Source organism: Gigantopelta aegis, chromosome 5 (genome assembly GCF_016097555.1).
Source record: "Gigantopelta aegis isolate Gae_Host chromosome 5, Gae_host_genome, whole genome shotgun sequence".
NCBI lineage: Eukaryota > Metazoa > Mollusca > Gastropoda > Neomphalida > Peltospiridae > Gigantopelta > Gigantopelta aegis.
The window spans coordinates 1,753,570-1,770,878 of NC_054703.1; the positions used below are offsets into that span (position 1 = coordinate 1,753,570).

The 17,309-nt window shown below is 37.4% G+C and overlaps 1 protein-coding gene across 7 annotated transcripts in view; it reads left to right on the forward strand.

Annotated features, from left to right (window-relative positions):
• Positions 1–17,309, forward strand: part of LOC121373198 (hemicentin-1-like) — a 32,136-nt gene that overhangs the window by 12,377 nt on the left and 2,450 nt on the right. For 3 of the 7 annotated variants that reach the window (XM_041499654.1, XM_041499657.1, XM_041499658.1), the window contains 3 exons: positions 2,410–2,604; positions 6,150–6,336; positions 8,359–8,496. In XM_041499654.1, coding sequence (XP_041355588.1) covers positions 2,410–2,604; positions 6,150–6,304 — 350 coding nt within the window. In that variant the 3' untranslated portion in view covers positions 6,305–6,336; positions 8,359–8,496. Of the gene's footprint in view, positions 1–2,409; positions 2,605–6,149; positions 6,337–6,566; positions 6,616–7,386; positions 7,453–8,358; positions 8,506–12,756; positions 13,107–14,992; positions 15,099–16,221; positions 16,305–17,309 lie in introns of those variants that run through there. The other 4 variants (XM_041499660.1, XM_041499659.1, XM_041499661.1 and 1 more) reach the window with 4 other exon arrangements.

A 17,309-nucleotide genomic window follows, 5' to 3' on the forward strand; every position in this document is an offset into this window, starting at 1 on the left:
TATTACCTGTATGTACATGTAGTAATAGTGAAGTAGTTTAGGGGATAATATCACTGTGTTTCTATAAGGATTTATCACAAAATTTGGATTTAGGGACGAGACAAAGTCGAGTCCCTAAATCCCAAAATGTTGTGATATTAATCCTTATAGTTAACAACGAAACACAGTGATATTATCCCTATTCTAATACTATACCTATTAGGAGTATCTGTAAGACATTTTATTGTGTTTTATTAAAGAAATCTCATAGATGAAAAAAAATATATCCATTCTCCTTACTTACGATATTCAATGAAAACACTTTCATAATATTTTTTTCGTTCTCTTCACAACCAAATGGCAAATTTATCAGCATTGTAGTCTATCTTTTGAACATGATTTATTGTAATACAGAATATAAAAAAATATATATATATTTTCGTTGGCTTTTAATTTCTGTTGCAAGACATATAGCTATGATTAGAATTTACATTTGTGAGCGGTGTTTTAACCTCATATTGAAATATTTCGAGGAATTCGACCTGGTTTAATTTTGTACAAAAAAACACGTAGATGGGGTAGGTTTACAAGTTTATAACTTGCAAACATATTTTCACTTAAAGTTTATATAAATACATAAGATAACATGCATTTACTAAATGGCAAGTATTATTTTCTAAAGTTTTTCAGAATTGTGCGATATTTTAAAGCAGTTAATGTTTTTTAAAATGGCGTTTAAAAAATCAAGTCATTTCCATCTTCTCTCCTTTATCAATTTTATTGTCGCAAAAAGTATATTCTAAACAAAAATAAGGTACTCCAGACTGTGATATAATTATTTCTGATGAACCGGCATGCTTGCACCCTTTTGAGAACACAAACTAGAAGAGCAGACCACATACAAGACACATGCTGGCGACTGCTGCGATCGATCAGTGACCGGACCTTACTTGGGGTGGGTGGGTGCAAGTTCATTGCTGCTGACGAAGTGTTAAATGTTACAATGGCACGAAATAATAACAAAATAGTAACAATAACATCATTTTCATCTGAAGTTAGTAATTTTGTTAAAGTTATTTATATCGACGTTTAAATATAATGGAAGACGCAGAATTAATATACTAACGAAAACACCACACGAGGCTACATTTGTAAGTGACAGTATATTGGACGAGTTCTCGGAATTTTGTTATTGTGATAAATTCTGGTTGCCCATGACAGCGTACATCTACCGTCCGATTTATCACGAAAATTAACCAATGGAAAAAAGGCTTTTATGAAAGTTGTATTAGAATGTTTTTTAAAATTGATTTTAGAATTTTTTGTATTGATGTTTATCATCAATACATTTTTAAATTTACTATTGTGTGACACTTAGTAGCCAATGTATTTTTGTTTTGGGGTGTCATTAAACATTCATTCATTCAGTAGTGAAGTAGAGAGTTAAACTGTTCAGTTTTTATCTTTTTAAAAAAAATTCTATATACTTGTAGTTATATAGATTATTATAATAACCATAAATATACATAATCAATAGTCCACAATTGTACAAAGACAAAAAAGAAAAAGGTAACAATGTATACTTCACCATAAAGGTGAAAATGTGATTAATTAAAATATTTTTGTTATAAAATAAAAATACAACATGAATCGGCGAGTGTCTTGTGATATCATAATTTATCAGCACGAGTTGATAAAAGTATATTTTTATCAACGAATGCTGATACATTATGATATCACAAGACACGAGGTGGGGTATTCTTTTTATCATCCATTATCATTCTTTTCATTTGCGACAGTTGTAAACAATGTCAGTAATGTGGGTTGAATGTCAGCGGTAGACTCGTTAACTAGCAGAATGGCAGTGGCGTGACGTCACTAATGGTAGGTTTAGCGCTGAAACAAACACAGTGACGTAACAAAACATTGTCTTGCGATTAAAATTTGACCAATCAAGATTATAACAAGTTATAAGAAATTATATAGCCTTTAATGGAAGAGAGAAAAAAACATTCCTAGCCAAAAATGTGGTTGGCCGTAGTCTACCGGCCGTACTGCTTCCGACACTCCTGTACGTATCTCCACTTAAAGGTTGTCTTGTAATACAATGCAATGCATAGACCCTACAAATTGCTAATTTTACCTTTAATTAAGGATTGTATATTACTTCTTTTACGTTCAACACAGTGTGAACGAAAAAAAATCATGTGCAAACTGTTTCAGCGAAGCCATTATAATTCTGACAGACGTTTGCTGATGATTTTGTTTGTTCATACCCAGAAAACAAATAACAGAGAATACTTAATTTGAATCATACTTGCTAATAATGAGTTTTAGACTATTAACTAGTCAGTTGCCCCCCCCCCCCCCCCCCCCCAAACAAAAAATCCTACCTACGGCACTAGTATACATTGTTTTCGTTTCCTTCAGGTCTGTGTAGCGATGCCCAAGTGATCCAAGGTGTGGGGTACAGACTACACCCCAGGGACTGTGACAAGTTTATCCAGTGCTACTACAATCCAAACGGTCACACCACTGGAGTTATCCGCTCTTGTCCCTTCGGACAGTACTGGAACCAGGATATTCTTCGGTGCGACCAGGCCTGCAATGTCGATTGTCCTCTAGGTTTGTAATGATGCACATTTTGGGAATTTAATATTAGATTTAGAATGACATACTTATACATTTTGCATATATAGATTTACATGTAGAATGACTTTAATTAGTATACATTTTGCATATATAGATTTAGAATGACTGTTATTAGTATATATTTTGCATATACTGTATAGATTTAGAATTATTGTTATAGTATATATTTTGCATATATAGATTTAGAATGACTGTTATTAGTATACATTTTGCATAAATAGATTTAGAATGACTTTAATTAGTATATATTTTGCATATATAGATTTAGAATGACTGTTATAGTATACATTTTGCATATATAGATTCAGAATGACTGTTATTAGTATACATTTTGCATATATAGGTTCAGAATGACTGCTATTAGTATACATTTTGCATATATAGGTTCAGAATGACTGCTATTAGTATACATTTTGCATATATAGGTTCAGAATGACTGCTATTAGTATACATTTTGCATATACATTGTATATGTTTAAAATGACTGCTATTAGTATACATTTTGCCTATATAGATTTACAACGACTGCTATTAGTATACATTTTGCCTATATAAATTTACAATGACTGCTATTACTGTACATTTTGCCTATATAGATTTACGACTGCTATTAGTATAAATTTTGCCTATATAGATTTACAACGACTGCTATTACTATACATTTTGCCTATATAGATTTAGAATGACTGCTATTAGTATACATTTTGCATATATAGATATAGAATGACTGCTATTAGTATACATTTTGCCTATATAGATTTAGAATGACTGCTATTAGTATACATCGTACATTTTGCCTATATATTGACACTGTCTGTAATACTAATTGTGCTGCATCTAAATTTAACCGGGGCAGGATTTAGCTCAGTCGGTTGACTATTCGATTGAGGTGCTTGCGTTGCAGGATCGAAACACCTTGGTGGATCCATTCAGCTGATTGTTTTTTTTTTCTCGTTCTAACCAGTGCAACACAACTGGACAAAGGCTGTGGTATGTGTTTTCCTGTCTATGGGAAAATGCATATAAAAGTTCTCTTGCTGCATTAGGAAAAATGTAGTGGGTTTCCTCTGATGACTAAGATTCAGAATTACCAAATGTTTGACATCCAACAGCCGATGATTAATTAATCAATGTGCTCCAGTGGTGTCGTTAAACAAAAACAAACTTCTTTTTTAATTCAACCTTTAAAAAATAACCTAGGATATTTTAATCCTGGTAATAATTATCTCTGGCCAGCTATGATGTTACTTAGGAGATAACCATATGGAGTTTTTAGATTTGTGAATGTTATTGTCTATTTGATCGCGCAAATGTAACTTTTGATCGAAGGCATTAGCAAGAGGTTATACCTGATACAAGTTTTAAAAACAACAACAACAACAACAAAACATTATTAATATTATATAGGTTTATTTGGGGGTGCATGTTTGTTTTTGTGTTGTACGTGTTGTGCAGGGGTGGGGAAAAGCCCCTTTTTCCCGGTCTGGGACCGATTCTCGATCTCCGAGACCGAAATAATTTTTTAAAAACGTGTGTTTGTCGGTCCCACTTTTGTCATTCTTGTCGGTCCGAAGCACCTGTCCATTTCTATTTTTGGAACAAATTCCTATCGGTCAAGTGGACCGGCCAGCCCAGACGTCGTTATTTTGTGCATGATTTAAAATAATAAATAAATAGTGGTCAATATGGCTGGTGTTTCAGACGTTTGTGATTTTAAAGTCTGCCTAAGTATATCGCCAGTCCCTGAAGTCGGACCTACAGTAGTGTCAATCGACTGCCACTATAGGCTAGACATTTGTCAAAGTCGCTGAGCTGGTCAAGAGATTACACAGACATTAATGATAGCACCATTCTTGGTTTAGAGAGCCATCAAGGTATTACACTCCAATTAAAACAAAGGACCCAGAATTTGCAACTGGTTACAATCAACACCTGTCAACACCTATGTACGGAGCTATGTCGGGTCGAGTGTCCTAGTCTGTAGCAAGAGGCTTTTGTGCAATACAAACTGCTTAAAATAGCATAAAATATAATGAAATAATCTATAAATGTATTTAATGTTGACTGTTCAATGTAGTGTATCCAATAATTATAAAGTTCCACATTTATCTCCATATAGACACATAACCTGCGTTAAAAAAACAACTTTGGAAAATTAACAAAAGGTTTCCACCTTTTCTTTTAACAAGTGGGAGTAAGCAGAACAGCTACATGTACTGTTATCTCAAGAGCTAGTAGAGGTCAAATTTCATCCAATCGGTGATGACGTTATTACTCTCTTTGTCTAAACATGTGCTAGCTCAGGCTGTCACACGCTTCAACGGTGCCATCTTTTATTAATTTTCAGGATACAGTACTGAATACTCGTACTTTTTATACATACATTTGTATATGGGAATTAAAATTCATAACTTTTCTTCCTTTTTTATATTATTTATTCTATTATGTAAAATATATACAATTTGTGGGGGTTTTCATTGATCATATGTGATTAAAAAAAATTTAATGTTAATGTTTTCATGTTTATCGTTTCGCGTTCGTGATTCAAGATAAAACTATACAAATATCACTATGATTTTTAAAAAAACTATTTGGCAAATATCGTTTTTTAAATGTTTTTTGTTTTTTTTAAATTCCTTTCTCTCGATTCGCCCCCCTCCCCCCCCCCCCCCCAGTAGTGACGACATCAAGTGTGACCGATTGACATGTTTATTTTTCTCCACCCCCCTGGTGTTGTGTTTTATTTATTTTTATTTTAGTAGTTGAAGTTTATTATTTAAAACATGAAATAGATGAATCACTTCAGTGTACTATAAAGCTGCACTTATATTACATCTTTCAATACAATTAGTGTTTTTTCCAGAAAGAAATTTCTGGGTATGGCGCTATGGAATTGAATGCAACTATACAGTCAACAGGGGGTAGGGGGCCTCCCCCAGAAAGAAACTTTAGAGTTAGGGTTAAGAAAATCATACAGTAATGATAAGAGTAATTAATTTTGTCAAAACTTTTAAAGGATAACTTTAAAAAAAAAAAAAAAAAAAAAAAACATTCGAGTATGGCACCATACCCATTTTACTCTCTGGCACAGAAACCCTGAGTTAAGAGATCGACGGTTTCCAACTGACAATAAACTTGAAATTTGGAAATTACCAAGTGTTTTTTGTTAAAGGTAGGCCGTATAGAAATACATATTATTCGCCCTTTGGATCACAATACAATTTCAGTGTTTCTTCCAGAAAGAAATTTTTGGGTATGGTGCTATATGACATTGACTATTTACAATGTTGACAGGGGTATGGGAGACCTACCCCAGAAAGAAAACGGGTTAGGTTTAGGGTCAGGGTCATTAATGTTGTCAAAAGGTCAACTTAAAAAAATAAATTCTGCAAAAAAATGTGGGTATGCATGGCGCCATACTCATTTTACCCTCTGGCAGAAACCCTGAATGTATATTGATATACCGCTAATAATGAACATCCATAACCTTTATCCATATATATCTTGTTTGTTTTCAGAAAAATGCAAAAGACGACTGTGTTTCCACATACAGCATGCAAGGCAGTTGCCGTGGCTACTGGACGTGTGTCAACGGAAAGTCGGAGGCCGCGTGTTGTCCAGTCGGGTTTGCCTACGTCGAGACCAAAGGCTGCTTGGTAGACTTTACCTGTAGGGACATGTGTCCAACTGTCTGCACTGGCAAAGGTAAAATCTAGTTTTAATATTACAGTAGTCACATCAATCTCTTGGTGGACTTTACCTGTAGGGACACGAGTCCAGCCATCTGCACTGGCAAAGGTAAAATCTAGTTTTAATATTACAGTAGTCACATCAATCTCTTGGTGGACTTTACCTGTAGGGACATGAGTCCAGCCATCTACACTGGCAAAGGTAAAATCTAGTTTTAATATTACAGTAGTCACATCAATCTCTTGGTAGACTTTACCTGTAGGGACATGTGTCCAACCATCTGCACTGGCAAAGGTAAAATCTAGTTTTAATATTACAGCAGTCACATCAATCTCTTGGTGGACTTTACCTGTAGGGACATGTGTCCAGCCATCTGCACTGGCAAAGGTAAAATCAAGTTTTAATATTACAGTAGTCACATCAATCTCTTGGTAGACTTTACCTGTAGGGACATGTGTCCAGCCATCTACACTGGCAAAGGTAAAATCTAGTTTTAATATTACAGTAGTCACATCAATCTCTTGGTAGACTTTACCTGTAGGGACATGTGTCCAGCCATCTGCACTGGCAAAGGTAAAATCTAGTTTTAATATTACAGTAGTCACATCAATCTCTTGGTGGACTTTACCTGTAGGGACATGTGTCCAACCATCTACACTGGCAAAGGTAAAATCAAGTTTTAATATTACAGTAGTCACATCAATCTCTTGGCAGACTTTACCTGTAGGGACATGCGTCCAGCCATCAACACTGGCAAAGGTAAAATCTAGTTTTAATATTACAGTAGTCACATCAATCTCTTGGTGGACTTTACCTGTAGGGACATGTGTCCAGCCATCTGCACTGGCAAAGGTAAAATCTAGTTTTAATATTACAGTAGTCACATCAATCTCTTGGTGGACTTTACCTGTAGGGACATGTGTCCAACCATCTACACTGGCAAAGGTAAAATCTAGTTTTAATATTACAGTAGTCACATCAATCTCTTGGTGGACTTTACCTGTAGGGACATGTGTCCAACCATCTACACTGGCAAAGGTAAAATCTAGTTTTAATATTCCAGCAGTCACATCAATCTCTTGGTGGACTTTACCTGTAGGGACATGTGTCCAACCATCTGCACTGGCAAAGGTAAAATCTAGTTTTAATATTCAGGTCTTCTAGATTATGGTAGCCCCACTCCCGTGGCTAGTGATATTCAATGTTGGGCTAGTAAATAACTACTATTACCATGCCCGACAGGGCTTCTAGATTATGGTAGCCCCACTCCCATGGCTAGTGATATTCAATGTTGGGCTAGTAAATAACTACTACTGCCATGCCAGACAGGGCTTCTAGATTATGGTAGCCCCACTCCCATGGCTAGTGATATTCAATGTTGGGCTAGTAAATAACTACAACTGCCATGGTGAATTTATTTGTTTTGTAAAATGTTGCAGTAACTTTCTTTTGTAAATGTGAATATACTGATCGACCCCACTCCAACCCCCAATGTTAGTGTTTTTCAGCTCTATCGATCTCCCTCTTTAGATGACACATCTGATTATTGCTATTATTTAGTAAAATTGTATTAACTTAAAGTAAAGTAGGGCTGGTGAATTTGTAATCTTGGCTAGTAAATGTTTTTAATTACTGATCCCATGGCTAGTGGATTTAAAAAAATGTCTAGAAGCATTGTAATATGCCGGCAGTCGCATCAATTTCTTGGTGGACCTTACCTGTAGAGACATGCATGTATCCAACCATCTGCACTGGCAAAGGTAAACGGTCCGACGCCATATAACTGCAAAGAAAATGTGTCGAGTGTGTTGTTAAATAAAGCATTTCCTTCCTCTCTCGATATCTGTGTGGTCTTTAACCATGTGTCCGATGCCATATAACCGTAAATAAAATGTGTTAAGTGCAACGTTAAATAAACCATTTCCTTCCTCTCTCGATATCTGTGTGGTCTTTAACCATATGTCCGATGCCATATAACCGTCAATAAAATGTGTTGAGTGCGACGTTAAATAAAGCATTTCCTTCCTTGTCTTACAGAGGTGTGTAACGTGCGTCCGTGGTGGAATGACACACACAAGTACGAGGAAGGCGGTGGAGACAATGGGTGGAGAGCATCAACGTGTAAAAAGAGCAGCCTCTACTTCGACATCGTCGGCTGTCAGTGCTCAAAGGCTGCCACTAAAGGTAAAACTTATAGAGATTATTATCCGAGCTTGTGTGTTGCACTGATTTTACGAAACAGATGTCAGGATTTTTGTATTGCCCGAGTGAGAGTGAGTGTAATACATAAATCCTGACACGAGTTTCATAAAATCAGTTCGACACACCCACGAGTAATAATTTCTTTATTATCCATATTATTATTGTAATTTTTTTTACGAATAACAAGGCCCAAGGGCTGTCTCAAAATGTTTCAACCACAACTAGAAGGAGACGACAAAATGACATATTTCACATGCACAGTTTGGGCTAGGACTGGAGAAGCAACATCATGTTATGATGTCGCTTCCCAAAATTATGTCATCACACTTGTTATTACACTTGTTATTACACGTGTGCTTCGTATGATTATTATTAACCCGGTTATGTAAACCATGCGGATAATAAAGACCTTTATTACACAGGGCACAATATTTCACGAGAACCGTTGTTCTGTTCGCATGTCGGTTACGCAACTTTAAAATCACGAGAACCGTTGTTCTGTTCGCGTGTCGGTTACGCAACTTTAAAATCACGAGAACCGCCAATCAGTTACGTGGTGAACAATTAATTACACTCTAAAATTAAAAGTACCATTTTGGCCTATCAGTAATGAAAGAGAAAATCAGTTTGTTTTTAAATACATTTGAACCACCAATGTAGCACAGAACTGTAGTTCAAGTGTTTCAGGATTAGGTAGGCCTAACTCATCAGTTACAAGAATTATATTCATGTAACTGAACAATCGGTTATCTAAGTAAGACTCATGTGAACAGACGTTTGGTTACAGTACCTAAAATTTTGAAATATTGTCCCTTGCAGTGAACTGACTTTCGGTTACCGTACCTAAGATTTTGAAATGTTGTCCCTTGCAGTATCTCATGACGGAATATCAATGGCTGTGGTATATGCATGCTACCTTGTCCGTGAATGTGAATATAAAAAATCTCTTGCTGCTATTGAAAAAAGAAAATGTATCGGGGGTTTCTCTGAAGACGAAAGATTCTAAGATTTTTAAATATTGTCCCCTGATTACCACGGTTTCTGCCAGAGGGTATGAATTAGGGTAAAATTGCATACACTAAAATCTTGGAAATTAATTAATACATTTTCATACTTTTTACAAAGATGTGCTGTTTAAAATGTATCAATGTACAGGAAATGCAGTGTTGAATTTCAAAAGATTTCAAACCCATAACAACCTATAGTCCGTCCCACAGGGAATGCCTTTTTTCATACTGTGGAATTTACTAAAAGTTATTTTCTTCTGAGCAGATTGATTTGTAAATTGCACACAAAAATAGTATATTTTTGTTATATCTAAAAACCTTTTGCTTTTCTTCTTACATTAAACCAAACTGCAATTGTTTACAAAAAACATGGTTACAAAATGATGGGACAGATTATAGTAGGGATACTTACATTATGGTCTGTTTTGTTTTTATTACGTTTTTATTATTGATTACCCATATGGGCTCAAATATCCAGGGTAATTTTTTTCAGTAATTATACGGCACTGCATGTGCATGCAGATTTCTTCTACAGCCACTGGGTGGCTAGGTTAAAAATGATGACATTTAGTCAGACCTGTCAACCTTTAGTCAAGAGAAAGCAGGAGGTGTGTGTTGAAAAAGCAGGAGATTTTGTCAAGAACCAAGAGATTTTGTAAATTCATACAATTTAACCCAAAATCGCAAGATTACAATTTTTTTTTTATTGCAATAAGTTATATGAACACTACATAATGTCATATATACTTGTTAACTTTAGATCTTGGCATTAAAAAAAATAATAATAAAAAAAAATAAAAAATATATATATTATTTATTAAAATTAATAAGTTTAAATATTATTATGATTTAATACATATTTTGAAAAAATAACTCTTTTATCAAAAAATGTTAAGCACATGAACAAGAAATTTAAAAATTAATTAGTACATTTACGGTATTACACTTACATACAGCCTTACAGTTTACGTTACATCATCATTTGTGGTTAGTTTACCCAAGTACCAAAGACAAATTTATATAAATCTTATAAATTAACATTCAGGTTTTACTATAATGAGGAACAGTGGCATGGTACTTATTTAGAATCATTATAATGATGCAATAAACATTATATTTCCATTAATCATTAAGTAAAACCTCATTACGAACATTGTATGAAATATACCAGAATTATACCCATTTCTGTGAGTAACTTTATGTCAAACACAACATTTATTAATTGTACAAAAATAATCTCTTGAAGTGTACCCTTGAAACCAACTTTTTACTGCACAAACATACAAAATTAACTGACACAAGTATGTTTATTTAGCTATAATTGGTGTTTTCGTTGTCTTGCTGTGACGTGATTTTAACATGAATCATGTGTATGCTGTCAACTGAGTCTAGCACTTCAGATTCGTCATAGTTGCATTATGTAACCTATTGTCTGAACCAAATTGTTAACAACTACGAAAACTTACTCTCCTACCTAGTATTGCCGTTAGATTTCCTCCAAAGTTTGTCCAGACAGAAATCTTGAAAAAACCCATTACAATGACACAGATTCCACATACCAGATGATAACTATGTGACCTATATCGAATTCGCTGAAGAGCGCATAGGGCAAAAAGCATGTAATTTTGTGCCAGCTGCCATTTTGACTTTTTATGGAATATTCTTCAAGAGAGGTGAAAGGATAGGACTTAATCTAACAACGTCATAACATGTTATGATATAAAAGCAAACGTTTATTATTTATTACAATATTTTTTTATTATTATTATATTTTTTAATGATACCACTAGAGATAACTGATTTCATATTAATTGTGTCACATACTTTGGAGGCTTTCACCCCTCCTGAAGAGTAGTCCATAAACAAGCAACATGGCAGACGGCAGAAAACTGCATGTATTTTTCCCTGTGCAATCTCAGCAAAGACGATATCGGCGACGTGTGTGGAATCTGTATATTTGTAGTGGGTTTTTTTTTGCGATTTGTGTTTGGACAAACTTTGGAGGAAATCTAACAGAAATTAAAGGTAGGAGAGTAATTTTTTGTAGTCGTTAACAATTTGGTTCGGACAATAGTGGGAAGAAATTTTACAATTCAGAGGTATTATTAGAACTAAATTGGATAGTTTTATATATATGGCAACACTGAATGTCAATAAACAGCCTGTTGAATTAGGGGCAGCACGCTTTGTAGCCATTACGATGACATGTCAATTTATAAACTCCACATGGTTTTTTAACAATATAAATATCCCACAATTCTCACTTCAGCAAAGGTTAACAGTTGGGACTATTCAGCCTGTTACATTCTCGGAAACCGAAAGTAGTTGACAATTTCCAAATGAGAGAAAAAAAAAAGGCAGAGTTACTTCCCTTATGTTTTTTTATGCTTACAAAAATGTCAGTTAACAGGAGAACTTGTCTCCCATGCAGAAGACGGGAGATTTGATCAAATACCGGCAGACTCCCGTGGAATCCGGGAGGGTTGACAGGTCTGCATTTAGTTGCTTGTTTACCACAGCCAAAACTTTACTTTAATTCATTTCATGTTTCCATTCATGAGTTGGATTACGCATATACAACATGTATACAGTCTGTCAAGATTTACAGAAAAAAAATGTAATTCATTTGTTTTCTACCATGAAATGGTTTTAATAATAATTAATAATAAATAATATGTGCTCTATAGTCCCCGTCCCATCCCATCTTTTTATAAAAATGTTTTTTTTAAATAAGTTCAGTTCAGAAAATTAATTAAAAGTGTTTTGGAAATAACAAAATAATACTATTTCTGTGTGCAATTTAGAAAACAATCGGGTGAAAGAAATAAATAACTTGTAGTAAATTCCATAGTATGAAAAAGGACGATTAATAGTAGGGACATTTAAATATGACAACATTTGATTGGTTGTTTGCTATGGCCATAACTTCAGTTTCATTCATTTAATGTTTTCATTCATAAGTCTGATTACGGTAACAGTCTATAAAGATTTACAGAAAATGTTTGACTAATTTGTTTCTTAATATGAAATGGTATATTTTCATAAGCAGATGCTTTAATTATAGTTTCCTCCGGCATTTTTGTTCAGACATTCGGCAAAATAATTTGACGTAAACTGAGCCACCAAAGGGGATGAAAATGCTAGGGGGCCTTTAATAATAATGAATAATAAATCAGTGTGCTTTAGTGGTGTCATTAAACAAAACAAATTCCCCGTTATATTTCAGTTTGTGACGCGGTAATGACGATGGACTTCTCCAACCCCAATCGACTGACAACTGCACCAGGGGTCAAGGTCACGACGAGCAACGTGACCTTCATTAACGGCATGGCCATGTTCTCGGGTCACGGTCTGATTCGTACGAGCATGTCGCTGGTGGAGGCCGCGGGTGGGTGTCCCGTCACCATACGACTGAGTTACAAATCGACGACCAGCGACAGACAGGTCCTCGTTAAGAGTCCGCTGTGTAGGATGGCCGAATCATCGTCGCTGGTCGTCACCGTCGATGGCAATGATGTTGTACTGGAGATGAAGAACTGGTTTGGTACAGCTATGTCCATGAGAGTTCCCACTGATGTAAGTAAAAGTTGGTTTTGTTTTAACCGGCACATAGGGGGTTAGAAGCACAGACGTATACTCTGAGTATGGGTTCTAACTGGGTTATAATTGTATTCTTGTGTTAAGGAAACACCCAGTCTCTATGTCAGCTCCAAATGAAACACAAAATTCAACCTCCACTGAGGGGATTCGAACCACACACTCTCAGCATGAGAGCAGCGCTCTACCAACTGAGCTACAGTAATATACGGGAATTCCTACTAGATACTGCCAGTAGAAGGAAGGAAATGTTTTATTTAACAACGCACTCAACACATTTTATGTACGGCTATATGGCGTCGGACATATGGTTAAGGACCACACACAGACATTGAGAGAGTAAACCCACTGTCGCCACTTTATGGGCTATATTCTTTTCGATTAGCAGCAAGGGATCTTTTATATGCACCAGCCCACAGACAGGATAGTACATACCATGTCCTTTGTTACACCAGTTGTGGAGCACAGGCTGGAACGAGAAATATTCCAATGGACCCACCGATGGGAATCGATCCTAGATCGATCGCGCATCAGGCAAGCGCTGTACCACTGAGCTATGTCCTGTCCCCTCTGCCAGTAGAAGCATGTACTTTATACCAACACTACTACACTATTTTGTTTAACAACACCACTAGAGTACATTGATTTATTAAATCATCGGCTGGATGTCAGACATTTTGTAATTTTGACATATAGTTTTAAAGAGGAAACCAGCCACATTGTTCCATTAGTAGCAAGAGGTCTTTTATATGCACCATCCCACAGACAGGATAGCACATACCACGGCCTTTGATATGTAAGTAATTCACCTCGGGCTTTCTTCTAGAAAGGGTGGGATGTAGCCCAGTGATGTATGGTCAATCTAGGATCGATCCCCATCGGTGGGTCAATTGGGCTATTTCTCGTTGCAACCAGTACACCACGACTGGTATATCGAAGGCTGTGGTATGTGCTATCCTGTTGTGGGATGGTGCATATAAAAGATCCCTTGCTACTGATGAAAAACGTAGCGGATTTCCTTGCTTAGATTACACGTGTATCTGTCAAAATTACCAAATGTTTGACATCCAGTAGCCAATGCATGATTAATCAATCAATGTACTTTTTTTCTGCCAGAAAATAGTGTGGTAGTGTTGGTATATAGTGCTCCTACTGGCAGTAGCCAGTGGGAATTTCTCTATTAGCTCAGTTCGTTTAGCACTGGACTCTCGTACTCAGAGTGTGTGGTTCGAATCCCCTCAGTGGAGGTTGATTTTTCTGTTACATTTGAAGCCCATGTAGGGACAGGGTGTTTTCTTAACACAAGAATACAATTATAACCCAGTTAGAAATCATAGCGGTTCAACTTCCCATGGCCCACAGTTCTAGGATATAGCTAGCTTCATTTAGGGAGAGTACAGTGTATGTAGTAGTGTTTGTATAAATAGCTAGTGGGAATTTCACTATTAGCTCAGTCGGTAGAGTCTGTGGTTCGAATCCCCTTAGTGCAAGTTGATATAGTTAGAGAGTACGTAATAGAAACAAAACAGACCATACATGTAAAGTTATGGGTTTGAAATGTTTTGAAATTGGAACGAGAAATAGACCAATGCACGGGCCACAGATGGGGATCGATCCTAGACCGACCGCACATCAGCCAAGTGCTTTACCACTGAGCTACGTCCCCTCCCATAATTGTTGCATAATTGTTGCAAAGGTTACTAATTTAAAATTGTTGTAGGCAGGCTCAAAATTTTTGTAGGTGAGCATTTTGCCCCAATATAAATATTTCAAAATTGTCATAGGTAAGAAATTCTGAAGTTCTAGCCCTGATAGGAATGTTTTGTGTATACCTGTAGATTCATATTACATTTTCTGTTACACAGGACTTCAAGACTGATGAATGGAAACAGGTGTCATTTGTTTATGATGGGAAGTTCGCCACTGGAAGAGTTTCTGGTGATAAGGTGACCTACATATTCAAAACCTTTGGTAAGTATCAGTTTGGCAAAACAAATTTATATATTGGCATCCAGCTTAAAGCCCAGTTTTCCATTATCATGTTTCCATATACGCAATTCCACACGCTGAAATAAATTTTTTTATCGATGAGTGATGTTTTTTTGGGTGCGAGTTACTTAATACGGTGATGTCATGACGCAAAACATTTACTTTCAGCTTAAAGTACACTTTGACAATGTAAAATGTTCTATAGTAATACGCTTGAGAAAACACAGAGATGGAAAAGAACATTTCCTCACACGGAAACGTGCACGATAAAATGCGCACAGAATCGCAGGCCTAAACCCTAATTATACACTGATAACCAGTTATTTTAGTTGATACATGCATATTAACCAATCAAGAACAAGCACATAAAATATAACAGGGTTGTCGACAGGTGCAGAGTAAATTGAAAAATATTGATATTTGTCAGGAAGCATTTTTTCTTTGTAATTCTATTCCCAGCGACAATTTAATTTAAAAAACAACAACCCCAAAGCGGTGACAAATCACCAGTTGCATGCTCCTATCTTTCAACTTCTTTTGCTGTCCACCTTCACATCCCAGTCCTTGTCTCCAACTGTGACAGGTGCTTAACTGTCTCTTGTGGCTATCCGTGCCACACACCTGTCATTCCCCCAATCCGCTTTTAGCTGTGGGCTTAGTCTGACTACTTTGGAGAGTGTTCAGTAGTTACTTGCGGCATTGTTAAGAGGCATTTATAACCACCTACTATGCTTCCCTAGTACGGTAGCGGCGTTCATTAGTTAGTGCTGTGGGTCAGACCAGCTTTATTAGCGGCAGAAGACGAGGATTCCAGCTGCATGCATGCTGCCTATTAATGACATTCTTGCTTTACCAGTTTTGTTGAACTTCAAACTATCTTTTTATCAATATTTTGTCTCTTTTTATCAATGTTTTGTCTCCTTTTTTTATTGATATTTTGTCTCTTTTTGTCATCATTTTGTCTCTCTTTTTATTGATATTTTGTCTCTTGTTATCAATGTTTTGTCTCTTCTTATTGTAATTTTGTCTCTCTTTTCATTGATATTTTGTCACCTCTTTTATCGTTATTTTGCCTCTCTTTCTATCGATATTTTGTCTTTTACAGCACCCAAAATCTCGATCGCTCAGTGTGGTCTTGATTTTGGAACCGATGAAAAGAAGGGAGCATTCACAGGAGAAATGGACACGGTAAAATTAACATAATAACTCATTGTGGTGGATCCAGAGGGAGGTTGCAGGGGTCCGAGAGGGGGGTCTCGTGTTCTGATAGAGGGGTCTTGCAGGGTTCCAAGAGAGGTGGGGTCACGTGTTCTGAGAGAGGGGTGTTTCAGGGTTCCGAGAGGAGGGATCAAGTGTTCCGAGAGAGGGGGGGGGGGGGGGGTCACGTGTTCCGAGACGGGTGTCGCAGGTGTCCGAGAGGGGGGTTACGTGTTCCGAGAGAGGATTGTCATAGGGGTTCTGAGAAAGGGGTCACGAGTTCCCAGAGAGGGGTGTCGCAGGGGTCCGAGACGGGGTTTACGTGTTCTCAGAGAGGGGTGTCGCAGGGATCCGAGAGGGGGGTTACGTGTTCCGAGAGAGGAGTGCCACAGGGGTTCCGAGAAGGGGATTACGTGTTCCGAGAGAGGGGTCCGAGAGGGGAGTTACATGTTCCGAGAGAGGGGTTCCGAGAGGGGGGTCACGTGTTCCAAGAGAGGAGTGTTGCAGGGGTCCAAGAGGGTGGTCATGTGTTCCGAGAGAGGGTTGTCGCAGGAGTTCCGAGAAAGGGGTCATGTGTTCTCAGAGAGGGGAGTCGCAGGGGTCCGAGACGGGGTTTACGTGTTCCGAGAGAGGAGTGTCGCAGGGGTTCCGAGAGGGGGGTCATGTGTTCTGAGAGGGGGATTACGTGTTCCCAGAGAGGAATGTCGCAGGGGTTCCGAGAGAGGAGTGTTGCAGGGGTTCCAAGAGGGGGGTTACGTGTTCCCAGAGAGAGGTGCTGCAGGGGTCCGAAAGGGGAGGTCACATGTTCCGAGTTAGGAGTGTTGCAGGGGTTCCGAGAGGGAGGTCACGTGTTCCGAGAGAGGGGTGTCGCAGGGGTTCCGAGAAAGGGGTCACGTGTTCTGAGAGGAGGGGGGTCACGTGTTCCGAGAGAGGGGAGTTCCGGGGGGGGGGGGGGTCACGTGTTCCGAGAGAGGGGAGTCGCAGGGGTCCGAGAGG